This window comes from Centroberyx gerrardi, chromosome 11 (genome assembly GCF_048128805.1).
Source record: "Centroberyx gerrardi isolate f3 chromosome 11, fCenGer3.hap1.cur.20231027, whole genome shotgun sequence".
In the NCBI taxonomy this organism is placed as follows: domain Eukaryota; kingdom Metazoa; phylum Chordata; class Actinopteri; order Beryciformes; family Berycidae; genus Centroberyx; species Centroberyx gerrardi.
The window spans coordinates 14,590,102-14,617,658 of NC_136007.1; the positions used below are offsets into that span (position 1 = coordinate 14,590,102).

At 41.5% G+C, this 27,557-nt stretch overlaps 1 protein-coding gene across 1 annotated transcript in view; it reads left to right on the plus strand.

The window, feature by feature from the left end:
• The first annotated feature begins 12,999 nt into the window (after positions 1-12,999).
• cadm2a (cell adhesion molecule 2a) overlaps positions 13,000-27,557 on the plus strand; it is a 224,407-nt gene continuing 209,849 nt past the window's right edge. Inside the window, exon 1 of the mRNA XM_071924623.1 lies at positions 13,000-13,363. Within this exon, the coding sequence (XP_071780724.1) occupies positions 13,303-13,363 (61 nt within the window). The 5' untranslated portion in view covers positions 13,000-13,302. The remainder of the gene's footprint in view (positions 13,364-27,557) is intronic.

Here is a 27,557-nt window from a genome sequence, read left to right on the forward strand (position 1 = left end):
CTCAGTAAAGGCAACAATATTGACACAGCACATGATATTGCAATAAAACAGGAGAGAGAGAAACATAGGAATGCACAATTTTCTTACGCCTCTGCAAAGAGTTCAATTTTAAGACTGAGTAAATTGTGAAGTGACCCAAAGCTTTCAGAAATATCACAGGACTGGTTTTCTTCACTGTACAGCGGAGGGAGGGAGTTCTTGACAAGAATACAGACAGAGGGATTGTAATGGTAATCAACTGGCGGTGTAAGATAAATACACAATTACATCTTACAATAACTGTAATAATTGGAGCTTTTGATCGCTAGACAAGCAATGACTATATATCGAATTACTGGTAACAATGGGGAATGGATATATGGCCTCATAGGAAACTTGAATGTAAGGCTTGCTACTGAACTCAAAGGCTGAGTTTTACTGAGCAATCACTTAACTGTAATCAAACAATACTGTTCATGCTGCTTTGGCTGAAGAGAAGGAGTTGTGGTGCACAGCAGGGCGTAGCTCAGAGGCAGATTCAGCTTAATGGGGTGTGCACATCCACACACAGCAGCACCAGCATCTTAAAGAAAACCCGTATACAGTCTGATGTGGGGTTTAGTGGGCACAAGTTGGGTCACTGGGTCAGGCTTATATGGACCTGGCTCCTTCATCAGTCTGTGCAGGCAGCCAGATTGCTGTGGTAAAAGCTGCCTACAGTTCACACAGAACAACTGAGGAGGTTGGTTCTGTTAAAATCACGATCAATAGCAGCAGACTGGTTTTAATGAATGAGCTAGAGCTCTGGCTGGTATTAGAAAGACAACACACAGGTAGGTGTGCTGCTAGCTATCTGGCATTCTTTAGAAGTGCAACTGCTGATTGATTCAAGAATGAATGAACCTTCATTCTGCCTGCAACAAATGATCAGTTTCCAGCAGATAATAACACATTCCTTGAAGCTAAAAACAAAGAGGGATGGAAGGCCAGGTATAAGGACATGAAAGGCTATTCTTCACTTATTGCAAAATAATCAAACAGATACACTACATTTCATGTATTTCCCCATCAAGAAGCTCTGTTATTATGGTTGTGAAGTGACCTGAAATGGCTTGTGAGCTAGAATTTGAGCACATTTTAAGTATTGAGAAATTGCCAACAAACATAAATCCTGCTCTTGGTTTGTCTAATTACTTGCTTTGTTATGTTTTGCTCCAAGTGTCTTTTATTGTATTTTGGTTTTGTGTTGTCTAAAGAACATGGCTGTTTGTAAAGAGAATTGTAGCAAAATGTCCCTGTATAAAAAACTGTACCGTATCCAATATCTGTCCAAAATTTGTCAGTTTAATGTTTCTCTGCTCACTGGCATGCTTACTTTGTAGAACATGACTCAGGACTTTTTGTGGATTTTTAGGACCCACTCTTCAATTTGGCATACATCCAACCTACCACTTATTTCAACAAAATCTCTACTTTTAAAACTAGTTCACACTGGTTGCTCCCATCCTCCATCGGATCGTTTGATGGAATTTGATGGCTTTCACTGGTCCACTGCACCCACAGCACCCTGAACTGCAAATGTAGACCTATATTTAATGCATTATTTATTGTAAACTGTATTGTTCTATTACAATAAATAAAATACATGTGGTTCCTTTCTTTCTAGTCGTGGTTTTTGAAGAACATAAAACTATCATAACTGCTGCCTGTGGGATCATTAGACTGGCTGACACGTCATGTCAGCCAGGTCATGATATGGTGACTCGTCCTTGACATTGCATTTGACCTCCTCATCAACATGACATCGACAGATAGGTTAGCTGATTGATGATGGATGATAGATATTCACAATTTTTTTGCTAAAATGAAAACAGCAGCTAGATCCTCAGTGAATGTTCATGTTGCTCCTTGTGCAGAGACTGAATCAAACACAGACCCTCTTCCAGCAAATGGCTTCACTGAAGAGGATTCAGCTGAAGGTGACACCATTGCAGTTACTAATGCTAGCTAAGCCAGTGTTGGCAATGTCACTGAGACTGCTGCAGCTGCAGTATCTGACTCCTCCCAGCCCCAGAGCTAGTCCCCGCAACCCAAGGCACCTGAAACGAGTGCCGACATTGTATTCCAATGTATGTGTGTGTAATGTCTAATGTCCAAGTCCCCCCAGTTTTACAAAATCATAATCACCGGTCAAAAATCTGCAGCTAGAAAAATACATTTTCTGCAAAACTCAGCACATTTTCATGAAAGGGTTAGGGTGGGTGAGTGAATGGGAGAAGGGAAAGGACCCGTCGACAAGCTCTCCCTCACTTTCCTCTCCATCGATGTAGCACTCATATGCAAATTAACACATGACATCATCTGATGACTTCTAGTGACTCTTGCAGCCAAATGGCTACTTTCCTTGGAAGACAGTTGGCAACTCTGGGTGCTGACTTGAGTGTACTCATTTATATTTGACTCTTGAATGATTTTAATCTGAGCTAAGAATAGTGGAAGGCTTTACTAGACATCAGTGTGGCTGCTCATGATTTACTTGGAAAAAGTAAACGTTATTTCCATTACTTTGGGACATGCTTGTGGCTATCATGCTATCAATGGGTTTCATCCCGATAAAAACAAAATCACCACTGAACCACAGAGTGGACCTCATCAACAGACCAATGAGTCACTGTTGGAACAATCGGGTATGAAGGATCGGCTCCTCCATTTCTCGGTACCAAAAATAGAAAAAGTCTCATTGAGGAAAAGACACAGGGTCCAAGCAATCAAGGCTTCCCATATTTCCTGAACATAAAATCTGGCAATACTAATCAAGTTTTGTCTGTTTTCTACAAGCTTGCATAGCTAGAGTTTTAGCTGTTGCTGCTGCTGTTTTGTAAGGAAAATGCAAGACATGTTTATGAGGACAGGTGTGCAGGATTTGAAAACGCTATCCAAGAAGCTTAAAACACATGCAACATCTTCAGCACCCTTAGTCTACATGCAGCCAGGGAGCCACAAGCAGAGTCAAACATCTGGATCAGTAGCAGCCAAGCTTTCCCACAGCCTCCAGCAGCGGTAAAAAAAACAAAAACCCTACATCTGTGTTTCTGTGCAAAGTTGTTGAAACAAGTGCTCTCCAGAAGAGATAGAACTGCCTTTTAGTACACAGTGTGAAGGTGACAATTAGGAAGTGAGAGGTAATTTAGCAGAGATTTGTACATTTAGCCAAGCATTTAGTCGATTGTACACAGAGCTTTGTCTCCACAAGCTTAAAGTTCAAACTGTGCCTGTGATTTTTATTCTTCACTATGCTTTTTATTCTTCACTATGCTTTTTATTCTTCACTATGCTTGAAAGAAATGAAACAGTGATAGACTAGCTGTCAAATTATTAATTTACCTACACTTACCTCTATAGCTTTAAAATCAAACGGTTTAGAACAAGAAAATGGTTAAAAAGTGCTAAGTGAGGTTTTGAAAATGGAAACTGCTAATTGGCCATATTCTCGCTCTTGAAGGCTTTTAAACTCCATGTTAGCATGTGCCAATATGTGGCAACGTTCTGGTTCCAGGTTTCATATTATATCACCATAAGACTGGAGGCACAGCACGAACATAAAGCCTGTGCACAAACAGTTTTTGCTTGTATATGAAGATTGTCTTTGCCAACCACCAGATCAAATTCCTGGAACAAGTGTACCTGTCATATAAATCTAATTCAAAATCATTTCCTCTATAGAGAAAAGATCCGGCACGTTTTCCTTTTGTCCGCGTTACAGCTTCTTTTATGTTGGGGAACTGATAAACTCTCACTTTCGGCCTTTTATTTTTCCCTTCCCCCCCTTTCTAAATGTCAGTGCCGCCAGATCACTGTGCCGTCGTTCCACCCCTGAACACTCAGATGGAATTGAGGGGAGCCGAGAGGAACCGGAACAATTTGGCCTGATAGCACACCCTCTGCTCAACATTGCTAAGCGACCACCGTGAACTCAATTTCGCGAGCCTTCCCTCACCTAGAGGCTAGAGCTGGTGAGTGAGAGAGTTTGTGCGTGTGTGTGTGTGTGTGTGTGTGCATGTGAGTGTGCACTGAAGGCCCACCTATCCACTGAATCATCCCGGAAAGTGTGCAAGTTCTGGTCTGTTGGGTTTCAGTCGACACCCGGGCTCAGTGTATGTTCATGTGTGTATGCTTGTGTGCATGTTTGTGTGCACATGGGCACTTGTGTGAGTTTCGGCGTGAGCGAGAGGACTCTGGCCGAACTAGATACCTCAGCTGTGGACAGTCACAGTCATATTACATATAAATGACAAATGATAGAGAGTATTAGGGGTGTGTGTGAGTGGGAGGAGGGAGGGGATGGATGCAAGCCTCTGATATCCAAACATAGGCTTTGCTTTGCCCAAGTTCATCATTTCCAGCCACAGCAGAGGAACAGACTCACTGATCCTGTTTGGTGATCATACTATTAAATATGAAATCATCTGTGTTCAGTGTTTGCCATCTGCCTATATTGCTCAGAACTGAAAGGTCCATTTAAAGAGTTTGGTTCCAAAACGCTATATATCCATTCTGGAATTTTTTTTAAATGTGACGTGAAATTCTTTGATCAATATTTCAAAAACCTACTGGTTCTCTCCTCAAAAACATTAAAACCTATTTTGTAAGCGAAGGTCTTAAGATGACTTCAATAGTAACCCATAACGTGCTTTAATTTTATGCCCACAATCATTTTATAAGTGTAGGCGTCGTTTTTTCAAATGGTAGATAATCATTTTGGAATTAAATTCCTCAGTTGTTCATGGATCATGCACATGTCTACTGGGTAAATGGTCTTTTCATTTTTTGCTATAGATAATGTACCAATGAACTATTTTTATCCATTTGTTTCAAATAAATACCACAACTATTCATCATATTACATTCAGAACTCTTCTTTCAGCAGCCTTAATCAGTTTTTCTGCCACCATCATAGAGTGAGGTTGGAAAATTGAAGCATCAAGAGCCTCTTTTTAGGACTTGATCTTAGTTTGGCTTCCACTGATTTGGCATCACTAAAGCTGCTTAGCTGAATATGGCAATCAAACATGGAAATGTAACTTAAATGGACTGGCTAATAATCTATCCCCGACTGCCAGGAAACAGTTGGTGTACTCAGCTCTGGTCACCTCCCTCCAGACCGTCGCTGGCTGCGTCTGAATGAGCTGATTCCCTTATGTCCTAACACATAGACAGGCAAGCAGGCAGGCAGGCAGAAAGACAAAAAGACACAGATAAGGCAAACAGGCAGACACAAAAACAAGCATACAGACTCGGTTGCAATCCTGCTTTGTCTAATGGACACATCAGGCTTTTCCCTTCAAGGTTCTGTCGACTGTGTAAACAAAAATGAACATTTCCCACTTAACAAAAAACACAACTTTATCTTTCACACTCCCTTTGCTCTCAGCAAAGGAAAGGAACAAAGATGCTGCCAAAGGTCTCACCGGTGCTATGGACGTACAGTGATGCATTGTTACTATGAATCAGGAGAGCAAGAGACCTGGAACAGAAAGCCGCTCGCCGCCCGAGGCTGCAGCACCTCACATACACCTGACACACTGGCTCACAGCAATGGCTCACACTGACTTATAGTAACAGTGACCTATGTGCCAGTGGCAGCAACAGCATCTTATGCTGCCAAGATGCTTAGTTGGGGCGAGGTCAGCTCTTGCATATACAAATTGGATAATCTTTTTGTTCATTGTATTTTAGGTATGGGAAAATGAAAAGAAACTTTTTGAGTTGTTTCTCATAAGAGACATGGACTATCACTCATGATAAGTCATGGAAACTAATTTATTGTTAGGCTATGTTTTCCACGTTTTTGTTTTATTCTTAATGTGCTATGGGTTAGTACACATCTTCATGAAAAGTTTATTTCACTAGTAACGATAAACCTGTTAATAACCCATTTGTCTAGATAGCATAACACATATACAGCAGCACATACACACATTGATCCCAAAATGATCAACAACTTAGTTATTAAGATGTAGCAGGTATGACTCTTGATCTGTAATATTGTGTAGGACTGTACCAGGAAAGCTAATGTTTTCTTAAGTTTGCTGGTTAACATTAGCTACTGTTAGGCTTATCACTACTTTCCTCACACTTACTTCCATTCCAGTTTGAACATACAGATCTGAGTGTGAAAAAAAAAAAAAAAAAAAATCCCCACATTGGTTCTGGTACAGTTGTTGTTGTCTCTCTGAAATTGCTGTAGCACAGTAGCTGTGTTGAACCAGCAGCAAGACATAATGTGACATTTCACAGCCAACAAAACATACAGGAAGAGGATTCTGACCTTTTGAAGTTTGAATTTATGACTCAAACCGAAGCCTGTGCACACACACACACACACACACACACACACACTCTCTCTCTCTCTCTCTCTCTCTCTCTCTCTCTCTCTCTCCCTCTCATTCTCTCTGACACACCCTCATGCACATACAGTATATACACAACATGACTGACAAAAAACATGTCCTTTTTTTCACCTCATACAAGTTACAAAGAAATGTGCTCATTTCCAAGGTAATGAGAAACAGTCATTCTGAAATTTGAATTTTTCCATTTATCGGGTTTGCTGTAAATTTGTCATATCCGGAGGTAATCTTTTCACAGAATTTAGTTTAGAAATCTCAGTGGGGCTTTCTCTTTAAATGCGAACAAAATGCTAGAATAAAACATCAACTTGGAAAACTCAAACTGGAAAGGGTAGGTAGATATTTCATTGCTGACTGCATGTCTTTGATGTCACTGGTGAATAGTGTGGAAGCAGAAGTGCTGGAGAGATGGACTGCCAACGACTACAGATGTGATAACAACTTTCTTCATTTTGTACCTTTGACCTTATATCTATATTACCCAGTTTTGAGACTGTGGTTGCTTAGCACAAGACTGCCACCCAGTATTATATGCTTGCTATACCATTTAAAGATTATGTAACTCAAGATGCCTTTTGATTTAATTGACATATTTACGAGCATAAGAGTCATTTCTTTTCTGAGGCTGAAGTGTTAGCATGGCGGAGTTCAGATGTGCAGGTGTCCCTGTCTCTTAGATAATGGGAGGCTAGGGGTCCTTGGAAAGTAATGAGTGTTTATGACCAGAAAAGAAAGAGTTGACCTTTGTCTTAAAGTGTACAGTTAACAAGTATTATTGGGTGGCATAATGAGGAAGTAACATGTATCCAATGGTAATATTCACCATTATAAAATTCTGTGTATTCCTTTCAGAGTTTGAGTTTCTTAGCTCCCAAACTGCAACTTGGCTAAACCGTCAAACTGCCAAGTCTCTCATTCAGTTTTCTTCAACAATGGGAAATAGGAAGTGGATGAATTTGTTGAAGATTTTTCTTTCTGTGATTTTTGTATTTTCTGTGTTTTTCTGACCTTTTAATAACAGACATAAATTGCCTTTTTCTTTTTTTTTTTTCTTTTTTCCCTTTAACCTGCAGTCTTAGTGGTGGATTACCCATGCTGTGACTGATGGTAGTTTTTTTTACCCTCAAGATTGAGTATGTAACTGGCTTATACACTCTAGTCGATGTTAGATTAGAAACTAAGAAATACTTTCAGCTTCCTACTACCAAAAACAATGTTTAGAAAAGATGCAAAAAAAAAGTGTCATATTTTTCAGACAGTATTAGACAATTTGACTATCTATACTAGTCATGCATAAAGAAACTTTCAGAAACTTCTGAAGTAATTTAAAGCACACATTCAGCCAACAAGCACACAGCCTTGGAGCCCCAACAGTAGATGTTCTGTTCCAGAGAACCCCAGGATATGAACTTGCCCTTGGTTACCAAGCAACCCATCCAACACATTCTTCATTTCCTGTCTGATATCCACTACAAATCAAACTGTTATGAGCAACATATTTACAGACACATAACTTGGGGTGTGATTTTTTTTAAGAGTCGAAGTGTGAGAATGTAAGTTTTCCAGACTGTGTGTCAGGCTTCTTTTACACCTCTGAATGAAGTGGACTGCTGCCATTCAGAATAAGAGCCTCCCTACAGTCTTTGTACTCGGAGACGGGTCTAGGAACACTTTCCGAGTGAGCGGGACTGAAACAATTGTGCCCGTGCCACTCTAATCTCAACTTTGCTGCTGAGCTGTGGAGCTGGTGATATTTGGCGGTCAGTCTCCACTGGTGGTGTGGCAGCCTGCACTGGCTCTGGTCTCTGTGGCACTCCCTGGTTGCCAAAATCAGAGGGAATGGTCATTTATGCTGGCGTCAGCGAGGGAGAGTAACGCTCAGGTGTCTGCAGGGGAAGCTGCCTGTTTCACACTGAAGTGCATCTCCAGTTTGGACACAGTACAGTCGCTGTTGGGATGTGACTGCTTTTCAGCTACTGGGGCTTTGTATTAAACATTTACCATCTCCATCCTCACAGTTTGCCCTCTTTGCAAGAGTTTAGAATACAATTCCATCGTGATTAGGGTTTTTGCTCTTTTTTTTTTTTTTTTACATTTTCCGTCGCTTAAATGTTAGTTGTGACAGTTTTTACATGCATGCGCCACAATTAAAGATATTTTTAAAACATATACTTACTTAAACCAATGCTTTAAATCAATGGCTAACATTCTCTGTGGTCATGTTACGACCTGCTTTCTGTTAATCACAATGCATTCAAGCCAACAGGCAAACCAAAGCAAGATGCTTCCATCAGCAATTGTAAAATTAAATGGAAAACAAAGCTTGATTTTGCACAATTACAACTTAAAAATTGGCGTCATCTTCTTTACTGGCAGTACCTTGTAATGTTTATTTTATTTCAAAATATTTACTTCACATGGCCCTAAAAACTGCTGGATAGTTGAAAAACTTAATAGACTTTTAGTCAGTGGCGTATATATGTCACAGGCCAGCAAATATATGAAGATCAAATGGTTTGCATTTTATTCTTTAATGGGCGATGCAATTGAACATGTAAAAAAAGAAAGAGGCATCATGTTTTTCACACTCTTCAAAATAAAAAGCTTCAAGCTTCAAAATAAAAAAATTCTAATTCCTGACACAAGCCTGTGCAATTCTTCATTTAATTTTCATTCCTTCTTTTATTCATTGGGATTGTTATCGCCTTTGTTCAGAATTGGACAAAGTAGCTTGTTCTATTGCACACACACACACACACACACACACACACACATACGCACACATGCAGACACAATGAGAAAGAAGAAGAAAATTTCAATATAAATGGTGAGGTGATTTATGTTGTGCCCCGCCCTGTTTCATCCAAGCCACAGTGTTTGGTCCTCAGCTTGGCAACATGTGTCAGCCTACATTAGGTGGACCAGTGAACAATGGTCCCAGCTAGGAGCAGGTGGTGGTTACTTGAAACTCTGAAAGGAGGGTGTGCATTAGTGTTGCGTGCATGTGTGTGTGTGTGTCTGTATGTGTGTGTGTGTGTGTGTGAAAGAGAGAGAGCGAGAAAGAGAGAAATAGAAGGAGCGAGAGAGCGATTCTTCTATCTGCCATCTGGAGCAGCAGGATAATCCCAGGTGAGGTGGAAAGTGTGTGTGGGCTGGTTCTAACAGTCCGCTGGCCTCTCTTCCAGGATCAAAAAAAAAAAAAAAAAACTTTTAGAGGAGCCCCCATGGTTCCTGACTATGCCTGTGATGATGGACCACACCAGTGTGAAATGGGCCATTACAAGGTGTGCAGCACTCCCTCTCAAAATGGATTGACCCAAGTCAAGTCAAGTTTATTTATAAAGTGCTTTTGACAGATTTGTCACCAAGTGCTTTACAGAAAACAAGGGATACAAAAACATGTAACATACACAGATTGTGTGTGTGTGTGTGTGTGTGTATGTGTGACGTGTATGTTGTAAGAGCCTGTGCATGCCCACACGCATACGTATGTGTGAGTGGGTATGGGAGCACCAGGTAATACCATGAGGCAGCCCGCTGGAGAAGTAAGTGAATGACAGACTCCAACTGAGAGTTAAGGAAGGCTGTAGGCAGCACTGAATAAATGGATCTAGACTAGTGTGGATTTTAATACGTTGTCATCAAGTTCAAAGCAGCAGAAGTGAGAGTCAGTTCTTACCACTTTGGTAGCCATCAAATGAACTATAAAAATAGGATGAAAAAAGAAAATGACTGTAAGGTCGAACATTGTTTTTTTGTGCTTTTTTTTTGTTTTTTATATCTTGGTAGAGGAGTAAGCTGAATGCAAACTTACACTACTTTCTTTTGTTGTGTATTAGGGCGATAAGGTTGGGCGTTTTGTTTTCCTCTGCAAAGACTGCTCTGTCAAGACCTCCTTCCCTATCAGTGTATATTTATTTATGTCAGTGATTCTGATGGAGGGCATTCCCAGCTAAATAGCTGCTGGTTTGTTATTAATACAATAGGCAGACTAGATAAGAGGCGACTTTAAATGAGTGAAGCTAATTTTATAAATAATGCATAGGGTATTTTGAGAAGCCGTCTTATAATCAAGCTGAAGATGAAATCTAAGTAAGAATGAGACCCCATGCCTATGCCTGAGCGCTACCATGTCACGCAAGATTAGACTAGTGATACAGTATGTGATTGCATTGTTGCCAAAAGCCTTTTATTAGACGGAACAAATGGGGGATCCAAGCTGCTTCCAATCCTTTTTTTATTTTTTTTTAATTTCACTTAGCTTTTTACAGCTTAATGTTTTTAAAACTGGGGACATGACGATTGATTTTAGTCACACAACGCATTCCACCCAGCCAGCAATTATCAAGGGTCAAGTGGTTGAATGTGTTGATAACTATAAGTACTTAGGTGCTATTATTGACAACAAGCTGTCCTTTGCTCAAAATGCTGAGGCACTTTGTAAAAAGGGTCAACAGCAGTTATTCTGTTTGAGAAAGCTCAGATGCTTTAATGAAGTCCCCAATGACACTGTTTCACAAATCATTTATTACTGTGTTTTTCAATAATATGCTGGTTTTCACATTTAAATGTCAAAAATGACTGCACTGAAGGACATTGTTGACCAATGCAGCAACATGACAAGAGTCCAGCAGAGTGTTTGTCTGGCAGTTTAACAGACAGGCCCTGCGTGAAGCTCAGTCCATCCTTTAGACTGTGGCCATCTTTTGTATCCCGAATTCTTTATCCTTCCCCCTGGCTCCTGTTTCAGGCTACCCAAGATCAATACAAACAGATATAAATACTCATTCATTCTCTCAGCTATCAGACTACTCAATGGGCAGTCAAGATCAATTTTAATCTTACATTTTTGCACAGGCACCCAAGCACTTCACAAATTGCACTTTCTTTCTACCATGGGTTTATGTATGCATGTGTGCATCTATGTTTTGTGTCTACCCTGCTGTATTGTAGTTTGGTGACTTAGTTGCTGCAAACAAATTGCCCTCCTGGGGAAATGAAATAAAGACTGAACTGAACTGGTTCTCTATCCTGGTCCTTAGTACTGCTGGTTTTCTGTCCTACCAGCTAGTTCCTTACATTCACCTGCTGTTCCAGGTGTAAATCAGTCCCTGATTAGATGGCTACAATGAAAACCTGCAGGACTCTGGATCCTGAGGACCAGGATTGAGGACCACTAGACGATTTCAATGAAACAAATCACACTTTTTAAAAGTCTTTATCCCCTTAATTTGCCACCATTCCACAAAATTCTTCTTATTAATTTCTCTAACTCAGAAGTCCTCTGTTGTAGGCCGCCTGAGGTCCTTCAAGAGAACAGTCTTGTGATGTTTGAGATTCCTTTATGTGAAATTAGTAGTTTAAAGCACTTTTGTGGCTGTTGGCTTTGATGGTGAGTCAGCTTGCGGGATGAAGTCCAAAAAACACAGTCCATCCCTGGTTCTCAGTCACTGAACAAGATATATGGAGCAGCAGACGGAACAGGCGTCCAAATAAACATCATAAACAAACATCACACACCTTAGCCACAGACTGCACCCTCCTCCTCCACACCTCTCTGCCCACACTGTTCTCACATGAATCCCTGTATTGTAGAACCTGCTCCCTCTCTATATATATTCCCATAGTCTTAACAGCTTTATGAAAGGGCTCCAGACGCCTTCCCCTATCCCATTCCACCTCACCCTCTTCCCCCTATCTATTCATCCAGGATGTCTCCACTTGTTCTGCGCCATCGCTGTCCGTGCAACACAATCTCCCGCTCTCCCATTGCAGGCCTGCAGGTCACTCTGTATACTCCAGCCTACATCATCATCACCATCAAACAGAGCAGCATGCAATGATGAAACACCTCCTGTCATAAGTTACCCAGTACATATGAAAGGATGCAACTCATACCAAGAGGCAAGTCTGCATGCCCTTGTCTGTTTTGAATTCTGTGCTCATGCTACATCTGCACTGCAAAAAAATGTCTACTGTATCTTCAAGTCAGTTATAGTCTCATACTCAGTCTTAAAAATCTTAATTTTATTAAAACAAGTGAAAAAATCCGCCACTGGGATGAGATAATCACATTTGTTTAGGATACAGTTGTAGTTGTTTCAGAAATTCTACAGAAACAAGTGTCAGTACAGGCTATTGCAACAAGGCAGAATGAGGCAGACCTCTCAAATCAAGAAACTTGATTCAAGAAAATTCTCTAAACAAGTTGTTCATGCCGGAGAAACACAAGTGATGTTATCTCACTTCATTGGCAGTTTGCTTTTTCAAAAAAAAAAGTATTTTAAAAGTCCAAGCTCTTGTAAAATGACTTGGCTGGATATTTTTTTGCAGTGTCTCGCGGGCTGGCTGACTATCCCGCTACCTCCCCCTCCCCCTTCCCCCCAATTCCGCTTATCCTCGGGGCCTTGTGATTGGTTCACCACTCACGTCTGTCAAAGCGGTGTGGGCGGGACTCAAACTCCAAAATCCACTCGTGTTCCCTGCGCTGTGGACTCTGTGCGCCACAGCAGACCAAGAGTGGGGCAGACCGGAGTGCAGCAGCGGCAGCATCTACCTTGTTACCGGAGGACGGCCGTTCTCATTCCCCGAGGCTCACTGCTGTTGTTCAGAGTCCCATGAACTGAGGCTGCAGCCCGCTGCCTGTACATCCGTGCAAATATCCACCCGAGCAAGATTATATATATTTTTTTTTGGAGCGAGAAAATTCCCGTTTTTTTCAAAAGCAACATAGTCCGCGGGTCGTGAAGTCGGTGGTGTCAAGCCCTTTTCCACCACAGAACGCACAAAAGACGCACTCCCAAGTCCACCTGGATAGCTGACTAACCCGTCCGGTCCGGTTCGAGGTCCACCGGGGAGAAACGGAGAGGAGAAATTAGCGCGGAAGACAAGAGCAAGAAAGAGAGAAGACAGGATGATTCTCAAGCGTCATTTGATTTTCACCCTCTGCACTATTTATGGGATTCTTCTGAAAGGTGAGCGCGGGACGGGGGGTGCGTTTGTGTGTGTGTGTGTGTGTGTGAGAGAGAGAGAGAGAGAGAGAGAGAGAGAGAGAGAGAGCGTGCGTTTGTGTATGCGCGCGTGTTACAGGCCAACAGTAGGTCACGATGGAGAGAGGGGCAGAACGCGCGGTCACACATGGGTCTTGGCACAAAGCTGCTCAGCCCTCTCCAAGCTTTCTCCCTCTCATGCACAGGTGTGTGTGTGTGCGTGTGTGTGTGTGTGTGTGTGTGTGTGTGTGTGTGTGTGTGTGTGTGTGAGTGAGAGAGAGAGAGAGGCAGATAGAGAGAGGGGGAGAGAGACTGAGAGACAGAGAGAAGGAGAGAGAGCTTGCCCTGTAACGATCGGGGTCTCTGTAGCCTGCGTGTTTATGTTGAGGAATGAGGGAGATCCTATTTACATAATTGTATGCATAGGACGCGACCTGAGCACGTCTGTGGGCTATAGCCGGGTGCGTCTCCTGCGTTCACCATCGCGCTTCATGTCTTGTGCATGAGCGGCTATGAAAAAAAAATGAGCCCGGAGGAAGACACACCTCACTATAAAACAACCAACCCCACGGTTGTTTTTGTCTTGCAGCACTTGGATGAGTCACGGAGACACAGGCAGCGTTTTACGCACCGAATTGTTTGATGCTGCTGATCGCGGCAGTGTTAAAAGCTCACAGTCTTGTAGTTGGGGAGCTTTCCGATTGAGAATATTTGTTTCTTTCATGATTTGACTTCTGTGACTTCTTGTTCAAGTGCAGTGATGTGACAAGCGCCTTTGGGGGCTGCTGCGCACCGCCAACTCCGGCGTACTGTGTGCTCGGTTAAAACAAGGCTATCCTCAATAGGATAACCACTAATAGTCTATCTAGTTGAAAGAACAAGTGAATAGGCCTACTTTGGATTGGTTAAACACTGGATCAAAGGGTTCTCCATTAATTATGATTCAATAAAGTCTCCATAGCTTATATTTCCCAGTAATAGCCTAAGAGCGGCAGATAATGTTAATGTTGATCTTCATTTTAGATTAAGCTTCAGTAGCCGATATTTGCTGTTGCCTGTGATATTATGTGAAATGGATTTTAGCCCAACTCACTGGACATTTACCTTCAAGTTTAGAAGATGGAAATCCTGAAAATTTAGCGCGGCTGCTGAGTTGAATATGAATAATATTCTGTTCAGGATCACGAAACACTATCGCCTCTCGGTGATATTGATAAGATTGACAGCTGGTAAATTCGGACTGGTGTTTCGGCAGCAGAGGAGCGGCAGCGCGCTCTGCTACCTGACGGTTAACGGGAGAGTAGCGTGACATTGGGGGTCAAGGTCACAGTGAGATTGTGCGCGTGCGCTTGCGTGTGTATTTGTTAAACGGTTCAATGCCTCAGTGATTCACATGCACCGAAGTAGACATAATAGCACATTGAAAAGAGCATGAATAAAGCAGTGAAATCAAATAAAATGGGGGGAAAAAAGCGACTGAAAATTACTCATCACGCCACCTTTGGGATTTTGCACATTTTTATGTTATAAATATTTCTAATTCACAAAGTGCTCAGTTCCACCTGACTACAAAGGACTTGAAAGAAAAAAACAGATAACAGTAAAAACCTTGTTTCATGCCTGCTTTAATGTGGACCAAATTAGCCCAAAGACCAAAACATGTAGAGCAGTGCATACATTTTATTACATCCCACATCAGTGGAGATGTAATGTGTTTATTGTATGAGTGTGTGTGTCTGTGTGTGTGCGTATGTTTTCTGTATCACTCCGCCAAACTGTTTAAGATAGAGCCATGAAGCAAAACGCATAATGATTAGCAGGGCGGTGAGGCAAAACAAATCAATGACCCTATACCCCAGTTGGCCTGAAGATGGCCTTAAAATTAAACAAACAGTCTAAAAAAAAAGCCATAACTCACACACAATGTCTCCCATAATTACGAAACCTGGTGTACATATAGCCTATAGCTAATGTTGATTTATATTTATACATTGGGCTATCAAAGCCCCCAAAGATGGATTTTCTACCATTTTTAGTTTTTATATACATAATAATAAACAAGCACAATTGGATGCACAATATGGTTGCCCTAATGAGCTTGAGGGCGTGGCCTATCACAAAGTAGGCTATCATAATTACATGATAATTTGTGTAATCGTTATGAAGATTGGTATCTATGTTGAGGATATATAAGGGACTGTGTCTGGAAATGCTTTTTGACCTAGACTATTAGAAGATCCATAAATGCAAAAACATTTTTCTCAGTCTGATCAATTGGATTTCATTCCAATTTGGTAGGCTACATGTTCTGGGGCCAACTATTAATTAAAATCTTGCTTTGATGGTGCTGCATGTGAGTGTGGCAGATTTTGACTATGATTATAAAACTTGGTGTACACATCAGAACTTCTATTTTGAGCATGCATACCAAATCTCATACATAAGCTAAAGGGCTTCAGCATTTGTGCCTATTCAGGATGTTGCAATCTGCTGTCTAGCAGTAGTAGTTAAATATTCTGAACAATATTTACCTTTCAGAATAGTTCCAATTCAGACATTTTGTAAACAAACCTGATATCAAGTCGCATCAGTACATCGCAATGGAATTTTAGGGTGCATGCGGTGAACTTTCCATGAAAAGTACTCAAGCGCAGTGTTGAATATATGATTCAGTAATGGGTGGCATTCAAGTCCAGAGGTATCAAAGAAAAAAAAAAAATTATCTCCCTGTTATGTGTGAAAATGAAGAGGGTGTACTTTTCCGTGAGTTTCTGGACTAGTGAAGGTGAACTGAAAGTGCACCCTCTGTATTTTGCATAATAGTGGCAGCAGAGTGATGGATTTTTTTTTCTCTACAACCACCAGGAACTGGAATCGAATGGAATCCATAAGCGAACCGCACTGTGCTTGAGTATTTGAATGCAAAGTCCCCTCTTCAGCCACCAAATCATATTAAGATGTGTGGGAAAACATTTGATAACACATTTGTTAGCAAGAAAGACATAATTAGAAACATCTTGAGGGAAGATGTTGATGAAAACCCATAACTACAGCCTGAGGATGGAGTATGAGCAACATATGACACAACATCTTAAACCGCCATTTTCCTTGCCAATGTGATCAAGCCCAAATGAGAGGCCAGTTGTGAGTTACTGTCTCTCTTTAGAAGTGTGTGTGTGTGTGAGAGAGAGAGAGAGGGAGAGAGAGAGAGAGAGAGAGAGAGAGAGAGAGAGAGAGAGAGAGAGAGAGATAGACAAAGACAGATAGAGAGATTGTGGTGGTTGGGAGGTAGTCCTTCCTTAATAACCAGACATGATAAAGGCCATTCTTGACTTAATGAATTGGTATGTAATGAGGTATCTGAGGGTATCTGGTATCTGACAGTTCGCACTGAGGCATTTATTGACGTCCCCAAGCCTCCCTTTGCCTCTTTATTCTCCCAGCGGTGGCACACTCATTGTGAGTGTGTGCATCTGTGTGTGTATGTGTGTTTGTGGGTGTGTTTGCATATTCCTGCGTGTGTGTGGCTTGTTTATGTAGCATACCTTTATGTTTGAAGAGGCCTCAGCAAAGACCTAAAGAGGATGATTATAGCAGACTGCACGTTGAGCTCATTCTATACCATCACGCCCGCTCTCTAAGCCCATATCTCTCTCTCTCTCACTCTCTCTCTCTCTCTCTCTCACTTTCTCTCCCTCCCTGTCTCTCCCTCTCTCTATCTCTCTCTCTCTCTCCCTAACCCTGAAGAGGATAATGCTAGGCTGCTTGATGTGAACAGTCATCTCTCGGCGCGAGACCTATTATTGTATAGGTTCCACACAGCAGGCAGGTCAGCCTCCTCCTGAATGAAGTCTATCTAGCCGAAGCCACATCCGCGCACTCTGTAAATGACAGCTGTTTCAGCCCCTCTGGCCCCGCGCCAGCTGGCATCGAGAGATCCGAGAGACACTGAATCTCTGTCAGCGACTAGACCTGCGCAGTGTATAGCGCGAACATGACGTGTTGTGATGGAGGTTGTTGTTTACCAACAGCCTGAGTTGTTAACACATTATCCGGTGTGTCTCATGTGCCCATGCTGGAAGCCGGAGAAAAACAGCCTGTTATGCAAATGGGGCTCTTACGTAAGACCCCAGGGCTGAGCGGCGGGCGAGGGGAGAGAGAGAGAGAGAGAGAGAGAGAGAGAGAGATGGAGAGAGAGAGAGATGTTCTAGAATAGAGGAGTTCATCTGAGAGTAATGTGGGTGGAGAGGTGTGGAGGAGGAATGTACAATCTCCTCAACTAAAGTGCTTGATATGTGCTCCGGTTGTTGTTTGCTGTTTAGGTGCCTGTTTATCTCGGCTGCTCTGTCTGTTTTCTGTCGCTCTGCCTGCCTGGTAGTCTGTCTGTTTTGAACTCTGATCTTGCTAGCCTAAGTACAAACCCCCGCTGAGGGATGTGTTTATCCCCGCAGTGAGTCTAAGCTGCAGAAGGCTGACCCTCCATCCCTCTGTACTTCCTTCCATTCCTCCCTCCCTTCATCCTCCCATCCTGGTGTGGAGCTTTGTACCACTGCAGCGTGGGAAAGCTTCTGATAACAAGCAGCCTTGTGTGTGTGTGTGTGTGTGTGTGTGTGTGTGTGTGTGTGTGTGTGTGTGTGTGTTTGCAGAGCCACTGATTACACTGGAGAAACAAGATGTTCTCTCTTTCTCGCTCTCTCACTCTCTCCCTCCCTTCTTCCTTGCGTGTGCGTGCGTTTTCATGTGTGTTTTCAAGGGGAGAACATGTGTGGTGCTCTGTTCCTTACACTGATGCTGTGATGCCTCAATGCTAAGAATCCTCAGTAGAGCATCATTGGCTCCGTGTGCAGACCAGCATACACACACACGCACACACATATACACACACTGCTCCACTGTGGGTTCATTGCTGCTCTGCCAAGGGATTTCCCGTGATCAAAGCCAGTCTTTTGTTAGTCCAGGTGTTAAAAAAGTTAAAACAGAAAGGAGGAGGAGGCTGCAGGGAGAAGTGGCAGGATTCAGAGCTTACAACCTCTTCACGGCAGAGCAGGATTATGCCTCTCCAGAATTCCTCCAGAAACACTTACAGTTGATCCTGCCACCTGTCCCACCTCTTTCATATATCAGTAAACTGGTGCATTCGGGGCAGATTCTTTGCTTGGGGCTGCAGAGCCGTGACTAGCTAAAGCACAGACGCAGTCCTGTGAAGAATGTGCCTGATGGGAGTATGGCTTTATGTCAAAGGCTGAAGTTTAACTTCCATATTTGTTTCCAACTTTCCAACTCATGCCATTATGTGCGTACAAAAGTTGCACCTGGGTCTTGTAGCAGGCATTCAGCTTAACATTACATAAGCTTGCTGTATGGTATAGGGCTTTGGTGTTAGTGAGAACTATCTCTTGAAAAGATAAAGCAGCAATATACTGTACTGTGTGGTGGCAATACCACACAGCACAACACAAGCAGCGCACCAGAAACATGGGTCACTGACCACAATCATGGATGGTTACTTTAATCACTGCTCCTTTCAAGGGTACAAATAAGCAACAATGTACAGTATAGTTTTGTTATCAGGCTTAAATTCAAGAACATATCTATTCCTATGCTCTAAGCCAGTAATTTAATTATAATAAATGATATGCTGGTTTAGCAAAGGTGAAAGTTATTAAGCTATTATGTTGATGAAGCTGTAGGCTAATGACTTCCTTGTTGCAAATACAGAACTTGTCAACCAGTTTTCCAATTCAGCAACCTTTTGTGCCTATATTTGACCTTGTTGCTGATGAAATTTGAGGGTTTTAACATTGTGGCAACTAGCGTGCACCTACCAACATGAGAATTATTAATGTAATAATAGACTAAATGAATAATAGGTGATTATCGAATCCAAGAATGCCAAGTCGATACTTGTGTCGTTGTGGAGATCGTTCTTCCCAAGTTGTCTCATCAATGCGAGAACAGAGAATGAATCTTTAGAGTTTGAGATGGGCTGTGTGCTTGAGGTCACGCAATTAATTAGAGATACAGGTTTATACTGTACTTTCCCAATTGATTCAGCCAGGTCTGCACTAGAGGCTATAGCATTGTTTGGATGTGATGCATTGCTCTCGCTATGAATCCTGGGGCTTCCCATTCATTCACCTTGGTCAAGTCACCATCTGGTGCATCCTTCCTTGGCAAGACAACAGTCTGGCATTCTTGTGTTTTGGAATCGTCCTTCGGCCGTTAGATATTACGTCAAACGTGTCATGGAGGACACAAGAACCCACAAGAATGCATATTTAGAAAGACATAGAGTGTGTTATGGCGTGTGTGTGTGTGTGTGTGTGTGTGTGTGTGTGTGTGTGTGTGTGTGTGTGTGTTTGTGTGCGCGCATTTGTGATGTCTGTATTAGCATTGAATTCCAAAGGATTAGTCAGTGGCTAATCTGAAGCTCCAGTCTTTGACAAACCATGTGTCACTAATCTCAAACACTCTGGAATAAAGAGACACACAGACAGTCACCTTTTGGATTAAAACACTCTATATAGAGTTTGTTGTAGTCTTTCAGTCAAACCAGGAAGTGGTAAAAGAAGACCAAAAACGACGATAAAAAGAGAAAATCAAGAAAACCTTAGATAATGGCATAATTTGCTGTCTCTCCCACACAAATACTCCTTCACTATCACCACACACACACACACACACACACACACACACATTCTCTTGCATATAGAGAAAACAAAGTGAATTCATTTACCCGAATGCACTTTTAGTTGAACCTAATGTGATGTACAGGTTCATGCTTCTTCTGCTCTCTTAACAGCTCTTAGCCTAGATAATGTTCTTTTTATGTTATGTGCCCTTTCATCTGATAGCTCTCTTTCTTATAATTCCCTGAGGGCCGCAGTCTGGAGAGTTGGTAGTAGATGTTACAGTAATCATTTTCTTCAACAGAGATAAAGATATGGACAGCCGTGACTGTGCCTACTCCCTCTGCTCTCCTGCCCCAACTCTGATATTGTTTGGGGACTTTGTGTCTGTTCTTGACAGAAATGAATTCAACCAAAGCAAAGTATATTGTGTACAGAGACACTCAGAGTCATATGTGTACACCAAAACATACACGTTATGCACACATACACTCACACGCACATTCACACATGCACACTTACACACACCACACACACACACACATTCCCAGCAGTGGAAAGATATGGCAGTGGGAAAACAGATGAGAAATCTTCTGTCTCCAAGGACGACGGTTGTTCTGATACTGTGGACTTGATAGAAATAGGATGAAGCTAAGAAATTGTAGCATTTTGTGACTCTGTTGTTGCTGTTTCGATGATTCAGATTTCAAAGAGAATTACTTGCTCTGTCCACACACACACAGACACAGACACAAACACACACACACACCGACACCGACAGACACTGAGAAAGAGTTTCCAGTCAAGTCAGAGTGTTGATAGGAAGAGTGAATTCAGGGGGAATATATTGAAAAATGTTGAAAAAGATACGATATCGGAAAACATTATGTGGAGAAAAACAGAATGAGGAAGGAAGATACACATTGCTATCTCCAGGCCCTACGATTTGGGGCCAAGATAGGAAAATACCAAGAGCAGAATCTATAATGCTCTCCCCCTCTCTTCTCTTCCCTTCTCTTATAGATTACAAGTACAGTCACACTGCACAGGCCCTTACTGTCTACATAGGTAAAGCCCCATTAAAGGGGAAGTCCGCTCAATTTAACAATTCATATACGTCATTACCGTTGTGCAAGACAGTCCAATAAATACTGAATACACTATTTGTGAAGATGAATAACTCTCTTCTGAAGCCAGAAAACAGAGAACTGTGACTGTTGTGTGATGTCATTAGGTATAAAGGCAATGAATGAGAGATTTTGCGGACCCATATAATGTTTGTTTGTATAACCGAGCAAAACAGAAAATGTACCCATATCCCCAGAAATCCCCCTGGGTGCTCCCCCAGTCACCTTTCCCGTTTTTTCCAAATCACTGGCCATAGCTATGCCTAAAAATGAGTTGTAGTCATTACATATTTGCTTAGTTGCATGTTTCTCACAAGTAGATAAGCCTTGAAATAAATGCCTTAAAATGCAGCTATATCCTATATGCTATATCCACATAACTCTTGCTGTGAATTTATTGTTCCATTTTAAAGTGCGAAACATTGATTTTGTGCTTAATTGCTTCGCTTGTGAATATACAATAACAATATGGAATTACGGCGAGATACTAAACGAAAGCGTGATTTACCTCTTTCATAAATACTGTGTACTTGTTTTAGCGGCACGGTCTCAAAGGAAGCCTAGAAGTAGCTAAAGCTAATTGAAACAGAATTCCCCAGAGACACATGTTCATGTTAATTGACTTTGTGTGTGCCTGTATTTGGGTGTGTGCGTGTGCGTTGTGCGCATGTGCTTGAGTGTGTATGTGCGTGTTTTTTGTATTCATATTAATGGCCAGAAGTCACTTTGGAGTCCCTTGTCTAATCATCAGCTCTAGGGTCCCCCTACATCTTAATTCAGTCTTTGAAAGCTATTAGACACTCTCTTGCACAAGCACCATTTCTAAGCATATCTAATATGGTAAAATTATGCAGTTAGAATCCACTGATGTAGTCTTAAAAAGTTGGTGTGCACTGTAAATCAAAGCGGTTTTTCCACTGCTGTGTTGTTGCAGCTCCAACACCTCAGATAAGTGGTAATGAATATAGCTAAGAGACAGAACAATAAGCAAGTGGAGGATTGTGCAGTATATTCACAAGTATGTGTGTGTGTGTGTGTGTGTGTGTGTGTGTGTGTGTGTGTGTGTGTGAGAGAGAGAGAGAGAGAGAAAACAAGAGAACTGGAGTTGGGTTAGGCACATCGTATTTAAAGGTTGTAATTAAGTGATTGCTTCTTGAAAACTGCAGGTTTGAAATTCCATCCCATTGAAAAGGTTTCACACCACACACCCATTCTCCCTGTAAACAGAAACTCTGCTGTGAACGTCAGATTTACAAACTGACTGTGGTACATCCAGTAAATGTGAAAAATACCTAAAATATAATAATCAGAATATATTCTATTGGCTGCGTTTGAATTTTTCCCTTTGATACGCGCAAATAAAAGCATTTAAACTGCAAATTACACTATACAGAACATTTAAGGATGTGTGTGCCTACATATTTCATGTTTTGAATAAGCTTTGCTTGGAAATGTCAATACATTGTAGCGTTTTATGCCCCCAAATGACTGTATTCCTGCAGGGTTCAGATAAACACGGTTCTACTGTCGTATGTCTTGTGTTCCTTAATTGGGCTTCGTCTCTTGCATATTTTTGAGACATATATGGATCATATTTAATATTCCAAAAAGAAATATTATCTTGGCTGTAGGTTTGGAGTCTAGCCCTGCACTGTGTGGAGGTTGCTCCGGGGCTGTTGTAGAGGGGAGGGAAGATGGAGTCAAGTGAGACAATTTATAACAGTTAAAAACCAAATGAACTGAGACCCTTGGCTTGGGTGAGCGAGCGGCAGCATACATAATGCGCCTTAGGGATTTCTTCTTCACGCATTGTGCTGTTGTGCCGTGCACCGTGTGTATGTGTGTGTGTGTGTGTGTGTATCAACCACATAGCACACAGAAACACACAGCCCCCTCCGCCATCTGTCTCTCTTTGCCACATTGCAAATCCATTATATGCTACACAACTTTATTCCCCCCCATCCTAAGTGGCACACACCCCTAAGCTTACTTCCACTGTCCTACACAGTGAAACGGTCACAATCCGCTACCTCAAACACGTCTCTGTAAAAGACACCAAGATATGTTTTCCAGCTGGATTATATACATATTTTCATACTCCATTTATCTTTTTTTTTTCCAAACATGTCTGAATTGGTGTTCAGCATTGATGAGTTGAGATTGAAAAAGGCTGTTTGCCTGTTCCTGCAACTTAATGTGAGAATGTGTATGATATTTCAACCGGTCCCTTTTGAATTGGCACCATGTTGAATTGACTGACTTTAAAGGAATAGTTCATCCAAAACTGAAAATTCTGTCATTATCTGCTCACCCTCATGTAAGTCGAAACACAGGTGAAGTTTTAACACACTGCAAGTTTACTGGCACAGCTCCGTGTCAGCCTTCTCCAAAACTGGCTGGGGCTTTATTCTTTAAAGTTCCAAAAAGGGCAGAAAATGACCATAACATGGCTCCTAACAGCTCGTGCAGCATAATCCAAGTGCCCTGAACCCAAATGATTGCACGTTGGGTCCAAATATCCAATATTTACCTCATTATCTCCTAGATTTTCTGTACTCACAGAGCTCTGGTCGCCCTACAATGATCTGTATTCAAGTACCTTTTAGTCAGAAACAACAAAATGGACCCTGAAACAAAAGTAGCTTTTTTGGTGACTATTTTAGAAACCAAGTGGTACAGAGCTACTTTGTGCTTCAATGGCAGAAAGAAGAGGAGAAAAATTACATCAATTATGTAATTGATATTTTAAGTTTATTGACACCTAAAAGTTAAACAAAGAGTGAGAATGTCATACCTTAGGTATCATGTAAAATTTGACTTTCCCATTTGTTTTTACCACTTTATTGGGTGGTTTAAGCCGTAGTTCTACCCGTAATAACAGTATTTCCGACAGCATGTGAAGGCAGAATCTGCTTGCTGCTAAACAAGTGCAGAAAATGTAGGAGATGCAGAATAAGTGCAGAAAATGTAAGAGATAATGAGGTGAATATTGGACTTTTGGACCTACAGTGCAATTGTTTGGCTTCGGAACATTTGGATTATGCTTTACGGGCTGTTTGGAGTCATTTTGTGGTCATTTTTTGCTCTTTTTGGAACTCTAAAGAATAAAGTCCTGGTCACTTCTGTTGTTTTGAGAAGGCTGATACGAAGGTGCACCAGCTAACTCGCTGTGTGTTACATTGACATGCAAACTTCGGTGTTTCGACTGACCTCAGGGTAGATAATGACATTTCTAGATGAACTTTTCCTTTAATAATGCTGCCTCCCCCAAAATTATTTCTCACTAATTTCTGCCTTTTAGCATGCAAACCACACACACACACACACACACACACACACACACACACAGCGTGAAACTCTTTAAGGTTGGGCTCAGTAGTTTTATAGCTAACTCATCTCCAGTTCTAATCAAAAAGCTTCCCCAGCCCTGGCCCTCCTGCTGAGGAAACAAAGAAGTTATTATGTTTTTAAATGGCCTCCAATTACGGGTAATTTCACTGCCTATCTTAAAGCTATTTGCTTTTCTCTCACTTTGCTCCGGTTGGGTAGAGCAAGCATTGTGCTTTGCAAAAACAGTGAGTAGACAAGTGAGACACACAGTAGATGCATTCCTTTGGAAAGCAGAACGGTCGGCCTCTCTTTCCACTCCCTCTCTGTCCCTCCTCGCCGCTTATAGTTAGAAATGGGTAACACAGTTAACCCAATTCCTTCTTTATCTTTCTCATTAGAGTTTGTCTCGGAGTGCTCTGAATTAATCACTCAGCCCATCACTCTCTTACCCACAATGTCAAAAGCTGCCACTGAAGTGAGTCAAAACTCTTATATCGGTCGGGTCCAATAAACTCCTTTTGTGAGTATTTTGACACAAAAATGGCGTACTGAGACACTCTGCATAAACAGTTTCAACCCATGAAGTGGTGTGTCAGAACACCATCAAATCGTGTGCTTTGATACACTGATCAGAAATGTGATTTATAAAATTAGAGATACTGCCTTTTCAATTGGCTACATGCTGTATGGTGTTACTCCTATAACTTGTACACCACTAGTCTGCTGGAGAGCCTTGCTGCTGTGGCAGTTTTATAATGTTAAGTGTTAAGCTGTGACCCACCTGCGAAGTGAACTCACCACCACTGGATTAGATTTGATGGATTAGATTTCAGATGTAACCTTGGGGCTATTCGGCAGTAATGATTTTTTTTTTCTTCATTTTATGACATTTTAATGTATTTTTTCAGCTTTTTATGATCGGTAGATAATTTGTCAACATTGGTTTGTTTTGGGTGTGTGTGTGTGTGTGTGTGGCAGGGGAGAGACTTTCTGATGGTTTCCCTATAACACCTGATGAGTGTGTGGCTATTCCCTATAACAGTTCATATCCATTTCATATCCAAAGTAATAGGACTAAAATGGTTCTGTGCAAGTATAATGTCAATACAGTTAAAATGATGAATTATAAGTAATTATTTTCGAAAACTCTGAAACAAGCTGTCTGTTTCTATTTTTCTTATGTTGTCTATTAGGTGCACCAAAACTTTTTTATGGAATTGATTTTGCAAACTCTTCTTTTGGGATTTTGTTTGGTGCTTTTCTTGATTCAAAAGACAATGAAGGGGTTTTATTCTACTCTCTTTTGAAACTGTACGACTCTCTCTCTCTCTCTCTCTCATTCCGTGTTTATCCCCCTTTGTAAATTCATGCTATGGCCACGTTCCCAGTTTGCCAACATGCTAATGCTGATGTATGTGTATCCAGTTCAAATGGACCAGCTAATGCTAATCTGTGCTAATCCTCTGAGAAGCGCCCTCAGAGCAACATTATCATACTACTCTGTAGTTCAGATGGATAGTGGAGAGGCAGAGATGGGAGGGGACAAGAAACTGGTGAATGGAGGGACTTTGACTGAGCAAATATTAGATCATAACTGCACACTCACAAATCCTCACACCTACATATGTCTTCCAACACCCCTTCTACTTCCTCTCACACACACACACACACACACACACACACACACACACACACAAACGCACCCACAGACACCAGCTATCATAGATATAGGCACAAAATCTCCAGGCACGGCAGTAATAATGAGACAGTGTTAACCACAGTTGCGCTGAGCTGTTAAATAGTAGCCTACTCTCTAGGACTAAGCGCTGATCCTAAGCCCCTGTCGTAATGCTCTGGTCACCCTAATCCTGACCTTATTAAAAGTGAGGCTCCAACAAAAAACTGAGCCATATCCTGAGACCCAAGGAGTTCCTCAATACAGCTGGCCGTTGTCCAGCCTGCTTCAGTTGAGGTGACCTTCACACCGTCTAATCCTGGAGTCACCTTTGACCGGTATAGGCATTATGGTCCCGGGGCCGGAGTCAGTCGAGTTTCATTGTGGATTTCTGATGAATCAACTCAATTGATAGTAGGGATGGGCCGATATATTGAAATTCAATACATCGGAACACAATAATGTGACAATACATATTCCAGGGCAGAAAAATTAATCGCGATATAAGCTAAATTTTATTCTGCTGTAGTAATCACAAATGAGACGGCTTGTCCATCACAATTTCTCAAGCGCTCCATCCAAATGATATTATTTGCACTTTGTAACGACATTTTTAAATTGTTGTTTACGTTCTATCAAGCCAATGCCATTGCTAGAATTTGATTTTATTTGATTTGTGGCTCAGAAATAAACATAATTCTGCACAGTCTGTATCGAATCGTGAACCCCATATCATGTATCGAATCGTATCGTGAGGTAAGTACATTGTCCCATCCCTAATTGATAGCATTTATTAAAAATAAAATGAATTCGAAGAAGATTGCAGAAAATCACAGAAAATAGAATTTCAAGGAAGGATGGCAAACATTCAGGATGAAGCTGGAATTAAACCTAGAGAGTCAAGCATAAAGTCTTGCACAGTATCAAATTGCATATGGCAGCTAGAAATAATTTGACACGTGTCAGCAGTTAAATTACACTCTTCATATCTTTAAACCACATGCTGAGATCGTAAGGATGATAACCATTTTCCTGATCTTGCATATTCATCCGGTCTTTAATAGAATCGAAAGCTATCATTTTATATATGTCCCTGACACCAAGGTTCATGTTGGAATGTGTTGTGTAATCTTTATGTTTTATGTCTGAAGAAGAGCAGTAGCTCGAAACGTCACAGGTGGGATGTTCAATAAAATGAACTAAAGGGAGCTACAATGTGCGGACCTTCTTCTTTCTTTCGTGTAATCTTTATGTCCCACACAATGTTGTTTGATGTCTACTTGTAAATATAAAATGGGAATCGATCAGTAAGAGATAAAGCTGAGATTGATTGATCACATCCTTGCCCTGTTGCCTCATAAAACCCGATTGCCAGCCTTTCTGTTCTGTTCTGTTGGACTTTGTGGAATGCGGTAATT